Source organism: Chlorocebus sabaeus, chromosome 26, assembly GCF_047675955.1.
Source record: "Chlorocebus sabaeus isolate Y175 chromosome 26, mChlSab1.0.hap1, whole genome shotgun sequence".
NCBI classification, from domain to species: domain Eukaryota; kingdom Metazoa; phylum Chordata; class Mammalia; order Primates; family Cercopithecidae; genus Chlorocebus; species Chlorocebus sabaeus.
This window is the reverse complement of record NC_132929.1, coordinates 33094974-33108660: the sequence shown is the minus strand read 5'-3', so window position 1 is coordinate 33108660 and position 13687 is coordinate 33094974. Positions and strand designations below refer to the sequence as shown.

The window sequence follows — 13687 nt, the reverse complement described above, 5'->3', positions numbered from 1 at the left end:
AGTTGCTTTGCTTTCTGTAAAATAGAGACTGTGGTGCCTGCTATGGGCCTGGTGTGAGATCAAGAGAGATTATGGGTCAACTATGATTGCAGAAGACCTCGAATTTAGAAAAAGGGGTAAACAGGGGGCTCCTGTTTATTCTGTAATTAACATCGAACATGCTCCCTCTTTTGCCATTTTCTGGAACGGGCAGTTTGGATTTCTCAGAACATCACAAGAATCCAGGGCCATTAATTCCCTCCGCATTCACCACTGACCAGTCCCCACCCTTCTGTTTCAGAAACTGGTCCCAGGGCTGGAAGGCCTCCAAGTTCCACTTCCCTCAGTAGCTCCCAGCCACTCACCTTGGCAGTTTCTTGGAGGACACAGAGCCAAGCTCTGGAGAAAACAAAGAAGTCACAATCACAGGAGAGTCAAAATTCCCATTGGGTGACAGTGTTTATTGAAAGGAAATCTTGCTTTATCAGGAATTCACTTACATGGAGGTAGCTGCAAGGAGAATGTCTCTTTCCCATGGCAACCCAAAGCAACCAAACCATACCCCAAAGCAGAAACCCAATGGAATACGCCACCTGGCGTTGTAGACCACCACTCAGAAGCAGGAAAAACCACAAAAGATACAGGATGATTGTCTCTTCAGTATTGCATTTGGCCATGTATGTGTTTTTACATAAAATATATTTTTCTTTTTAAGCTAGCTAAAGAAAATACTCTTGATTGGGGTTAGTTCTTAAAGAAAAAAAAAAAAAAACAGAAAAAAAGTACGTATATATAATAAAATTAAAGAACGGTAGCATGTTATACCTGGAAAGGACCGTGGGCCCTAATCTTCGCTTTGTTCCAGGCAATCCATGGCTCTGAGAGTGAGCACACTGTCAAGGTCACTGGGGTGAGATGAGCTGGGACTTGAAAACCCTTGTCTTAACTTCCAGTCTCTTAACTCTTCCCACTCCACTATACCGCATGCGTTGCCAACTCCCTCAGAGTGTAGGATAGCACAATTGTCAAAATGCATAACAGCCTATTTTTAGGGTAATGATGCAAGTGTTTTGAAAAGTGACCTCTGTTCTCTTTGCATGGGCCGCTTTGCTTCTTGCAGCCAGCCCCATGGCTACTGGAAAGAACTGACCAGAATGAGGGGCAGCCACTTTCTCACAAACCGAAACAGACACACGCTCCCAAAGTTCTTGGGTGTGCTGACCTTCTCCAGCTCCGTCTCTAGGTATGAGTGGGCTGAGGCTTCTCTAGGCAGGCTTATTGGCTGATGTCTAACGATGGCGGAAGCAGCAGGGAAATTATGAACATATCAAGGGTCAAAGTGAGCTCTAGGGAACCAGGCTTGTCACATCCTCAAAAGGACAGAGAGACAGAGGGCTTGAGTACAGAGGTGCTCGACCTCCATGTCGATTTGTTTGATTGTCGTCTACCACCCCCTTTCCCGACACTGAGCTCCAGGAGGGAAGGAATTTGTACCTGTTGAATTCACTGCTGTATTCTCTGTGCCAAGGACTGTGCCTGACACATCATCGATGCCCAATAAATATTTGCTAAATGAGTGAATGACTAAAGGGAGGACTTGTCCACACCCCACACAAGCAAGCAGAGATGAGAATCACCCCCGGCTGTGGTGAGGATGACAGTGACCCTGTAGACGTGGAAGGGGCTTGGCTCTCTGGCTCCAGACTCCCACTCTTAAACTGGGCTGATCACTGTGAATCCTGTCAGGTGGGCTCTGACCTGGTGCAGGTGAGACCCCATGGCAACTGTCATGGAGTTCTCTGGCCCACAGGCCTCCCACTTATTGGGATGGTTGGGGACACTGCTGAAGTAGCTGAACACTACCACCTCTGTCCCATATATGTCACCAACTCACAGGGTCCTCTCCCTGGCCACATTCTGTCCCACAGTCTAACCTGTGGAAGCCCAGCTGTGATTGGGCCTGGCCTGTGGGTATGCCTGGAGACTGCCACATTGTGAAGTGACACAGGAAGGCCAGGAGGGAGTCCCTGGATATCTAGCATCCTCCCGATGCCATGATCCCTGAAGTTCCTCCCCAGCCATGTGGCCTTGCCCACACACCTCAACAACTCCCTGCGACCTGCTGCTGGCAATGTCTCTTTGTCCCAGGAAACTGGAAGGAGTTCTCTAGTTTGCACAGACACACCTCTGCCTGACTTCTGTTTCTTTCCTCCCTACCTCGACATAAACCTGAGATCCTGCTCAATCCACCTCTTGCCCACACATCCCCCAGCTTTCAAGAACTTCTCTGTCTTCCTTCTCACACTAGGCCCCCTACACACACCTGCCTATCTTCTCTCTCCTCTCCCCTCCCCCATGACCTCACCAGACACCTCCCACCTCATTCTCATACCTAAGTCTGTGAACCTTTCCCCCACACCCTCCTATTCCCCAGATCCCAAAAGCTTGCTGTGGGAGGAGCGGGGAAAGGACCAGTAAGACATGACCACATGGCCCCATCCTTCCAAAAACGGCCTCATTTGTTTAAGGCCTTACCTACAAGTCTCCCTATCCACCCTGTGTAAAAGAAATTGCAGTCAGTGACTGGGAACAGGTCTCAGAACGGTTCAGAAATTATAACAGAATTCTAGATAAAATAAGCAAACAAGGCCATAGCTGTAGTCACAGACACAAGCAACCTTCTGGCTTTCCCCTGTGCCAGTGACGTGTTTACCCAGACCGTGTGTGTGAACTGCTCTTCTCAGTCTTAGCTATCCGTCACCACTACAATTCTTTTACAACCTTCGCTTCCAAAGTGGTCTTTATTTGACTTTTTCTCTCTCTCACCTCTGCTCCTCAATACTTAAAATATAATAGCTTCATATTTTAAAAAAGAATACTCAATGGCTGGGTATGGTGGCGCATGCCTGTAATTCCAGCACTTTGGGAGACTGAGGCAGGTGGATCACCTGAGGTCAGCAGTTTGAGACCAGCCTGACCAACAGGGTGAAACCCCTTCTCTACTAACACAAAAAATTAGTCAGGAGCAGTGACGGGCACCTGTAATCCCAGCTACTTGGGAGGCTGAGGCAGGAAAATCACTTGAACCAGGGAGGCAGAGGTTGCAATGAGCCGAGGTTGCACCATTGCACTCCAGCCTGGGCAACAAGAGTGAAACTCCATCTCAAAAAAAAAAAAAAAATACTCAATATAGGTGTGTGAACTTTACAAACCAGCCACCCTACCAAGCCTCCATCACATTCCAAATGCAACAGCAGCAGTCCGTGAGAAGGTCTGCTTTAAAATATGTACAAGTTATACATCATTTCCTCCCTGCATGGTGCTATTAAATAAGTTCTAGGCTTCTGGAGCCTTTGTCTTGGCAGGGGGAGTTAGGACGGGGGCAGGGACAGCAATGCAAATAGTGACTGTGGAACAGGGGCCTCAGCCTACTAAAGTGTATCTCTCCCAGCACCCCAGGGGGTGGTGGCTCCTGTTCCTCAGGCATCCCAACATTTTAAACTGCAAAAGCTTCCTGTCAAAGACCCACTGAGAGACCCTGGCAAGGAACGTAACACTGAGGAGCTGGCACGCTGTGCAAAGGGGCGGCGATGGTCTCGGTGGCGGGCGGCGATGGTCTCGGTGGCAGACGGACGCTCCCCTCCCTGCCTCCCACTTTGGGCGGCTGCAGCTCCTGCAGGGATGACAGGCACTTCCATAGCACTCAGATCTGGCTGGCGGTGGTGCTGTCCTTGGAGAAGGTGTAGCTCAGGGGCGCCTCGTAGAGGCTTCCCCCGTCCGTGCTGAGGTCATCGTCGTCATCCATGTCATCCAGCACTTTATTTGGCAGCTTCTTCAGTCTGCTGAAACAACAAGGGGCATGTTTCCTGGCCCTGGGCCGGGGCCTGTCACTAATTTGAAGATAAAGGAAGGGTTTTGGGTTGCTGCCCCTGCATCCCACTGAGTGGCACAGAAAAGAAACACATGAACTTAACAGGTGATGTTCCCTTCAGCCACAGGGAATCCACTGCCCCCATTTCAGTATGGAAAGCCCATCTTGATGGGGTGGGCCAGGCTGGGACAGGATCCGTAATGTTGATTTCCCCGGGCTGTCATTATTGATCTTGTCTTAATTTAAAATTTTGGTATCTTGTTCCACCATGGATCGCATGCATTATCTTTTAAATATTGCATTAAAATGTTATCTATCTTAATTATTGAGATTTTTGGTGCCCTCTTAAATGCTGCACCCTAATACCAACCTTGGGGCCAGTGACCTGATAGGCCCTGTTTTACAGGATTCTCAATGGGCTGGAGCCTTCTGTCCATTGATGAGAACTACCTGGGCAGCCAGCACAGAGCCCCATGTCACAGCCAACCTCCAAGAAAAGCTCAGCTCTATGGATTAGCAAGAACCTAATCTCATGAATCTTACCTCATAGCCCAGGGAGAGACCCTGGAGCAGAAAAAGCGACCTACACAGTCCTCAGCCCCTCGCTCCACGCCCCCATCCTTAGGACCACAGCAGACAAGCTTCAGAGAGCTGCTCTCTCCTGGAAACCAGGCTTAGGGAATCTAGTCCTCATGAGGACACAAATCAGAACTTTTCCTTATTTCTCCCTAAGTCAGACAAAAGCCCAGGCTGACCCAGGAACTGCCCCCCATGATGGTGTGAGCTAGTCTTTCTTGCCTTAAGCCCCTGTTTCCCCTTCTGATCAACAGGGATGGTATCTGCCCAGCTGGCATCGGGGCACTGGTATAAGAATGACATGCATGAGGCCCTACTGCCCATATAGGGTGACTGAAGTGGACAGAACCACCTCCACTTCTAGGATAAGATAACCCCAAAAGCAACAATGAGGAGCTGGCTTGAGACAACAGGAGTGCGAATGCTCTGAAGGCAGAGACTGCTTCAACCGTGCGGAGATTATCGGGCCCTTTTTGGCCTCCACACCTGCCCACCTTAAGTCCTTCTTCATGGAGTTGAGTTGCCCCTGCAGATGCTCATTCATGTCCATCTGCTCCTCCAGCTCCCTCTGCAGCTTCTTTTTAGAACTTTCCAGTCTGTCGATTTCCTCCTCAGCCTCCTCCACCTGCCGCTTCATGGCTTTCAAACGCAAGCTCAGCTGCACCGGGACAGAGTGTGGGTAGAGTGCCGGCTGATGGCCCAGCCCCAGCACTCAGCTCACCCCAGGTCCAGCCACCATCTCCCCAGACAACCAAGACATGGGCAATGGGGCAGTCAGTCTCTTGGGAAACATGGAGAGCAGGCGGTAAGACAAGGTGACTTTAAAAGCCAAACTCAGGGTGTGGAATTTGCTATCTCCTAATTACGTAGGCGAGAAGCCCCCATTCTATGATGTGACTAGGTGCGTGGAAAGGGAGGAACCAGTCCACTCACACTCCACTGCTGCTCGGGGAGGCCTCGCCTCCCTTGCTCCCCCAGCCTGAGACGTGCAATCTCATCTACGAGCGAATGCACACAGAGGCTCCCTACCTGGTCCTTCTGATCGGTCAGTGACAGGTGCTCATCGTCCACCTGCATCACCAGCTCCTTCACTTTCCGCTCCAGCCGCCGGTTGCTGAGCTGAAGGTTGGCCCGATCCCTGGAAGGGAGGAAGCAGAACCAAGAACGCTTTCACTCCCATCCCTGCAGGGGGCCCAGCCCAGGCTGTGGAGAAGGGGAAACTCCAAACAGGGGTACCTGGTCAGCTCAAGGCTTAGGGTCAGGGAAACACAACTGCACAGGAGAAGAAGCTGCTTGTGAGAGAGGTGAGTTAACGGGGTTCGGAGAAGGGGAGTGACTGGCCCAAGGCTGCAGAATCAGCGAGGGGCTGAGCCCGGGCTAGACCTGCCTGGAGTTCCTGAGCTTTACTTTGTAAGGCAAGAAGTCACAAACTGCAGATGTCTTGGGTCTACTCCAGGCTGTTCTGGCCTGACTCCCCAAAAGTCCAGCTAACACAATAGATAATGTAAAACGTCCAATGCCGGCACACCACGCCCCTTTTAGGAAGGTGAGGGGCCGGGAGTCACAACTACAGCTGGAAGGCTGCTCAAGTTCAACCTGGTGCTGGCCCTCGGGCTGCCATTCAAGAGTTAGCTGCAGAGAATGGAGTTGTTGGAAAGGAGTGTGCTCACTTGATCCCATGTCCCTCCCACCCACTGGGGAAGGACCTGCCCCATCTCTGACTGGAGGCTAGTCGGCCTCTGCTTAAATACACCTGGCCTCCAGGGCAGAGTCAGCCTTCTGGCTTGTAATGTGGCTCAAACTCGATAGTTTCTGAGGCAGTCTGTACTACGGGAAAAGGGACAGCAAGTACAGTGGCACCGCCATGGACTAAGAAGTGGGGGTCCTAAGCTTTTACCCAGCTACACCAGTATCCAGCCAGGCTACCTTACTGAAGTCACTTATTTTGATGGGTCTCTGTTTTCTCATCTATAAAAGTAAGGTTGTAGTTGCTCTGCCTTCCTCACAGGCTACAAGGATCGGGAGAGATCCCAAACGTGAGAGCACATTGCGATGGAACTATCACTGCCCACTGGGGCCTCTGCACTGCAGTGGGCCCGGCTCACCTCTCCTCACTCTCCAGGCGGTCCTCCAGCTCTGCAATCCTGGCCTCCATCTGCACCACCAGCCCCTCTTTGCTGGACCTGTAGGAACCTTCCAGGTGGATAATCCGGCTCTTTAAGTCCTTGTTCTGGAAGAACATAGGGAGACCGTGAGGGGCTATGTGTCTGCCACGCTCTGTGCAGGGCAGCGAAGAACACGGGGCAGAACCTGGTGTTTGGTCACTGCCTGCGATAAGGCTGCTTTCTGCACCAGGGCCTGTGGCCTGGAAACCGGGGGAACCCAGAGATGTTTCCAAGGGAAACCCTTGAACTCAGCTGCAGGTCAGAAGAAGAGGTTCTATCACACTCCCTCATAAGCCTGAATGAAATTTTTGCCATGTCCTAAGACTCCCGGATGTCAAACAGGCTTTGCCTTCCCCTATAAACCTACAGGGGGACAGGAGAAACAGGCTCCTTTGCCAGTCATGTGCAGTGAAGAACATGAACGGAAATCATGTAAAAGAAATAATGACCCGATGAAGCTTTCTTAGCCACTTATGTGTTAGATCACATGGATTCTTTTTCATTCTCTTTACATTAGAATTTAGCCCTCTTCAGGATCTAGAAAATAACACATGCAATTCCTCTTCCCCGAGCTGCCGAACTTCCATGCAGATTTCCTATGACCAGGAGAAAGAACTCTGGAAAAGGACTGTTACCCCCCAGAGGTCTTGGGATGCCAAGTAAAGGAGGGACCTCCAAGGGCTTCTAGTTCAAAGCAGTGCAGTGGGGGAGGGTCAGCCGATGGAGGGGGAGGCAGCTCCCAGGCCAGCTGCCCTCACCTGCCTCTCCAGGGAAATCTTGTCACACTCCAAGTCTTGCCTCGCAGCTCTCTCCTGAAGTAGCTCATTCCTCACCTGCTCCATCTACAGCAGACAGAACAAAAGCCCGGAGGTCAGAAGGACTGTGCCTGGATCTTTTGTACTGAAACGGTGGCAAGGAACTGAATGTCAACCCCACTTTATGAAGGGGGCTGCCCTACCCAGCCCCTTGTGCCATCTGCCCTGGGGCACAGGATCTGTTTCTTAGTTCTTTCTTGGTTTCTCGATGACTGCAATACTGGTGATACAAATAACAGTAAGAGTCAAAGCTAGCCCTGCTGCTAGGGGTTGAACTGTGTCCCCTCAAAAAGATATGTTGATGCCCTCATACCCAGTACCTCTGACGTGACCTTATTTGGAGATGGGGACTTCAGAGAGGTAATCAAGTTAAAAATTAGGTTATGAAGATGGGCCCTAATCGAGTACGGCTGGTGTCCTTTAAAAGGGGGAAATTTGGATGCAGAGACAAACATGTACAGAGGGAAGACGGACACAGGGAGGGCGCTCTGGGGAGACGGAGGATTGGGGTGATGGGTCTACAAGCCAAAGATTGCCCAAAGATTGCCAGAAACCACCAGGAGCTAGGAGGAGGCAAGGAAGCATTTCCCTGCTGGTCTCAGAGGCAGCATGGCCCTGGTAACACTCTGATTTCAGATTTCTGGCCTCCAGGACGATGCGACAATAGATTTCTGTTGTTTAAGGCATGCAGGTTGTGTTACTTTGTTACAGCAGCCCTAGAAAACTGGCACACCTGCTTAGACTCCACAGGTAGGATCCTATGACACCCCCTGAACAACCCTCAGAAGGAGGTAACAGTACCTCTGCTGAGGATACTAAAGCCTCCAAAAGTCAATCTACTTGCAGTGACCCACTGTCTAAATTTGCCTGGACTGAGGATGTTCTCAGGTTGTTTCTATGCTAAACGGAGGCAGTCCCAGGTGAACCAGGATGAGTTAGTCACTCAACTTCCCCAAGAGGTACCTAACCAGGAATGGGGGAGCTAGCATTCAACAGCACTCCTGACTGCTGCATTATAAGCTCAAATTGCAGAAAGGGCTTCCCAGAACTGTGAGCATATCTCAAGACACTGCTAGATTTCTCCTTTTTTATGCCAGAAACGGAAGTCAGTAAGAATGCTGGGCGACTTCAGGTGACCTGACAAAGGCTGAACACTCCTCAGGGTTTCCTCTATGCTCAGGAAAGGAAACTCGCTGCGTAGCACCAGAGAAGAAATCCCATCACCTGACCATCAGCATCTCTTTTCCTGATTCCCAGTGGTTTGTGCAGGAGTTAAATGAATTATCAGAGGTGGAGGCTCCAGACCCTGTTGCCAGAACTGTCCAGCAGAGGGCAGCCTGAAGAAGCCAGAAGAATCAAGCTAAGCCAGTAAAATAAAACCACGTTTTCCTTCGTAAGGATGAAAAACGAATTCCAGGGTCCAACAGGGCTAAGAGGTGCACACACAGCCCCCGGACACCAGGGCCTGGAGAGCATTTGACACAGGCTTACTTGGCCTGGCCTCAAGTTGAATTTCGCCACCTGTACATGCACCCCAGTGAGTGAAAGATAAGCTCGCCCCTTCCTCACTGTCTCCCAAGGAGAGCAAGAACTGGGATCCCAGGAATGGCCAGAGGAGACACCCCACATTGGGCCAGCCTTGCATTTGCTCCCTGGCTCCCCTTGTCCTGACCTAGGTGTGTCACACAGCATGATGTCACTGGCCCAGAGTGGGCGACGGGGAACGGGGCAAAATGATGCTGGTGGGACAGGCAGGGTTGGGACACAAAGGCCTCCAACACCACAGGGGGAAGATGGGCCTCTGCCCCTAGGTGAGAGGGTAGCAGGTGGTCCAAAGAAAATGTTCACATTTTAAAATTCCTAACTGGCAGGCATCTAATTCATGGAGGTTCAGAATGTTCAGCAGAGGAAATTGAGGCCTAGGGCGGTGGTTAGGCAAGTAACCTGAGGATCAGGGCTAGAGCCAGGCCAAGCCCCTGCACTGCCCGTTACTTCATGGCTCTGCCTCTGGACCAACTAAGTGGAAAGGATTCCAATAGACGTAGAGTTCAAATGCAGCTGCAGCAGAAACATCCAGGCACAGAAGGGCAGTCTAGCCTCTTTAGGGCATCTTGCATGGAGAAGGGAAAAATGCCAGCAATGGCCAGGACCAGCAGGCGGGGCACGGCCACCCAACCCAGGCCCGCTCCCACTCTGCTGGGCCCCAGGGCCCTCACGAATCACACACTGCACAGAGGGCACCAGAACAACTGCTGTCACTGTGATCCCAGCACAAAGTGAAAGGGGAATGAATGCGGGCTCACGGCCCTGCTCCCAAGGTGGTTTCTGAACCAGCCACCAACACCTCACACGTGGAGGTCATCAGAACAGCTGGGCCACGGGACTGAGGACGGACGTGCCTCCCAGCGGCAGCCGTTCTGTTCATATGCCCAGGGCAGTGCCCGACACTTCACTGAGGACGTGATTAAATTTCCACTGTAATGGGAAGCGATTACAAACAGCAGTGGCCCAGCTTGTCCTGCTAGCTCTGCCAGTCCCTCACCTGTGACCCTGTTGATCTAACTGCTGGGATACAGACTCCTAAGCAAGGAACTTGATTGAATGAGACAGCCTGTAAGGGTCCCCGAGCTGGCCAATGATACAATAAAAGCACAACCTGGTGCCTCCTCTACCGTTCAGGGTAGAGGAACTCTCCGAGGCAGATGTTATCACCCTGAGTTTCCAGGTGGGAGGTCCAGAAACAGCCGCTGAGTCAGAGTTAGGTGGAAGCAGCTTTGGGAGTCCAACCTAGGTTTTCTCAGAAAAACTCATACACTCTTTTCTCCCCTCCCCATTGTGCCTTCGCAAACCTGTAGGACCTAGGACTCTCGATAAAGGAAAAAGACCCACAAGGAGGAGAGTTCGGGCAGGGGCTCTGGAGCCCAGAAGGAGAACGTGCCTATGGTGGAGTGAGGCAGAGCGCAGAGCGTGTGGAGGGATTCCAGGACGGCCAAGTAGTCACACAGCCCTGGGCCCAGCCTGGAGGTTCAGGACAAATCTTGCCATGTAAAGCAGCAGCCACTGGCCACAGTCTTGCACCCTCAGTGCCAGTGTCTGAAAAATCTGGATCCCACCAGGAAACAGACTTCCCTGGGCAGAGCAGCACTTAGCATGGTGGCATCCCGGAGGGTCCCCACAGGTTCAAGACATCCCTGGAGGACCCCTGGAGAGACTGAGGATAATGGTGACTCTCCAAAGGAAAAAAAAAAAGGAATTATTTATCCCCCACCACAGCCCCTTAAAAGATGGCTATGAAAATGGAAATGTAAAATAAATCAGAGTGAAGAACAGGAAGGAATAAATGTGTCGCCATAAAACTTAACAGTTACTGTGACCTGGGCAGGCAGTCCCTTTTCTTTTTTTTTTTTTTTTTTTTTTTTTTTTTTTGAGACGGAGTCTCGCTCTGTCGCCCAGGCTGGAGTGCAGTGGCCGGATCTCAGCTCACTGCAAGCTCCGCCTCCCGGGTTTACGCCATTCTCCTGCCTCAGCCTCCCGAGTAGCTGGGACTACGGGCGCCCGCCACCTCGCCCAGCTAGTTTTTTGTATTTTTTAGTAGAGACGGGGTTTCACCGTGTTAGCCAGGATGGTCTCGATCTCCTGACCTCGTGATCCGCCTGTCTCGGCCTCCCAAAGTGCTGGGATTACAGGCTTGAGCCACCGCGCCCGGCCTCTTTTCTTGAGTCTTTGCAAACCTGGGCTTTTGGCAAACATGATAAGCTTCCTTCAGTTCTTCAAAGGACAGCCTGACATGAAATTCTAAAGTAAATCCACCATGTGGAGCCTTATACAAGGAATACTATGTGGTGTTATGGACAATGCCCCAAGAAGGATGGGTTTTACCATAAACCCAGAAGTATCCTGTGTGGCCCTGCTGTTAGCTGTCCTCAATACAGTGATCCCAGGACTAGGTCCCTTGACTTGGGAACATTGTAAACCAAATTGTTACCCTGAGCCCACACTGGCACCTGCCCTGGGGTGGGGGAGAGGTGGGGGGAACTATGGCTTGGCTGAGCCAGCCTCCTGGACCAGAGAAGAGTAAACTCGAGGCCTGGAAAGTATTTCTTTATATAAGCTTAGTGCTTTATATGCTGTTTGCCCTTCAATTACATGAAATAGCATGAACAAAAACTTTCCAGTTGAATTTAAAACAGAATAGGAGTTGAAGGCAAAAGTGGATCGCAGCTAGATTGAAAGAATGCTGAGTATCCTGAGTATTTTGATCGGAAATCACAGTATCAGATTCCAGTGGGTTTTATGTCAGAGACACCCATGTCCTGAGCCAGCTCTCAGGATTCTAAGTAGCTGCCTTTCAGGTTAACGGAAAGCCAGAGCTATTTGTGATGGCCAATAACAATACTGAACCCCATCACCTGTGTTTATCATTGGGCTGTAAAGAGGTTGGCAAGCCCACACTCCTGGCTGGCATAAAAAATAATCAAAAAGGTCGGGCGCGGTGGTTCATGCCTGTAATCCCAGCACTTTGGGAGGCCAAGGCGGGTGGATCATGAGGTCAGGAGATCAAGATCATCCTGGCTAACACGGTGAAACCCCGTCTCTACTACAAATATAAAAAATTATCTGGCCGTGGTGTCGGGCACCTGTAGTCCCAGCTACTCGGGAGGCTGAGGCAGGAGAATGGCGTGAACCCGGGAGGCAGAACTTGCAGTGAGCTGAGATCCGGCCACTGCACTCCAGCCTGGGCGACAGAGCGAGACTCCGTCTCAAAAAAAAAGAAAAAAAAATCCAAAAAACAAGGAAAATTATTATTAATCAACTGTACACATTGGGTTTTTGAGCAACTGATACAATAAGAGGCAGTTCTGAGATTAGGAGCAATTCAAAAAAAAAAGAAGAAGAAGAAACCGCCCCCCCCCGATCTTTCACTCACAACTGCGAAGAAGATAGTCCCATTTAGCACGCGTGGCACCCCTGACGCTGACTGAGAAGCAGGTGTGAGCCAGTAAGGAGCAGTTCCAGAAAGTGACTGTAGGAGCCCACAACTCTATCCCTGGGATTTAATCCTGCAGTTGCCAAAGCAACAAGGCAGCCTTGCTCAGTCCCTGGAGAGACCATGAAGCCACCCAAAGCTTGAGTCGGTATTTTTCCTGCCTGCCAGCTGCCTGGGCTTGATGAATCATCGTTCCACTGGGCTGGGTCATCATGGTCTCCATGGCCAAGAGAACGCCTTCCCATGTAGGCCCAGCTCTGCTGTGAAGTGTGTGCAGCAGTACCCATCGAGCCAGCACAACAGCCTATTGGCCTTTAATTTAAAACACATCAAGCCGGACCTCTCTTTGGCTACTTGAATCCTGCACTCATAAAGAATCAGGAGACGATCAGCTGAACTTAAATCCTCACCCATTTTAAGAAACATGACTTTTAACTTGGGAATGGAGACCCAAATGCATTTGAAGGAGTAGCCTTTAAGACCATGACATAGTCTCATGGAGGGATGATGGGAATAGGCAGGAGGCTTTGGAGTCAAACTGTGACTCCTCCTACAAACTGTGTGACCCTATGTAGTCACTTCACCTTGCAAAACCTGAAAACAACAAGAAAATGAGGCACCCAGCACAGTGCCTAGCACTTAGGGAATCACTGGTAAAGATGGCAATTGTCATAAATAGAAACACGGTTTTTGGAGGATGGAAAGGAAAAAGGATTACTCTGGATTTAAACAGACCAAACACCAGTGACTTGAACTTCTTTCAACTTATAAGCCAATCAGAAACCTTTCTGTATATGGTGGGACTATACCTTGGGTGAGAAAACAGATACTCAATACTTCTATTTCATAAAGAAGGTATCATTTTATCAACTCCAAATCCATCCCTTCTCCTTCATAGCAGTCAGACCTGAAAACAAAGTCCAAACATCCAAGAGGTTTGAAAAACTTTTCTCTCTCAATTAGGATTTCCTGAATCCATCATTCTGAATAAGACTGTCCTGAGCATGTAAAGGAAGCCCTTAGAAAGGCTGTGATATGGTTTGGCTGTGTCCTCACCCAAATCTCATCTTGAATTATAGCTCCTATTATCCCCACGTGTTGTGGGAGGGACCCAGTGGGAGGTAACTGAATTATGGGGGTGGGTTTTTTCCCTGTGCTGTTCTTGTAACAGTGAGTAAGTCTCATGAGATCAAATTGTTTTATAAGGGCAGTTCTCCTGCACATACTGTCTTGCCTGCCGTCATGTAAGAGGTGCCTTTGCTCCTCCTTTGCCTTCCACCGTGATTGTGAGGCC

At 50.3% G+C, this 13687-nt stretch overlaps 1 protein-coding gene across 5 annotated transcripts in view; it reads right to left on the bottom strand.

Annotated features, from left to right (window-relative positions):
* Positions 1-408: 408 nt before the first annotated feature.
* Positions 409-13687, bottom strand: part of CGNL1 (cingulin like 1) — a 174778-nt gene continuing 161499 nt past the window's right edge. For 4 of the 5 annotated variants that reach the window (XM_073012192.1, XM_008016471.3, XM_073012193.1 and 1 more), the window contains exons 15-19: positions 7350-7433; positions 6532-6656; positions 5456-5564; positions 4921-5084; positions 409-3818 (exon numbers count right to left, since the gene is read on the bottom strand). In XM_073012192.1, the coding sequence (XP_072868293.1) occupies positions 3683-3818; positions 4921-5084; positions 5456-5564; positions 6532-6656; positions 7350-7433 (618 nt within the window). In that variant the 3' untranslated portion in view covers positions 409-3682. The remainder of the gene's footprint in view (positions 3819-4920; positions 5085-5455; positions 5565-6531; positions 6657-7349; positions 7434-13687) is intronic. The other variant, XM_073012195.1, reaches the window with a different exon arrangement.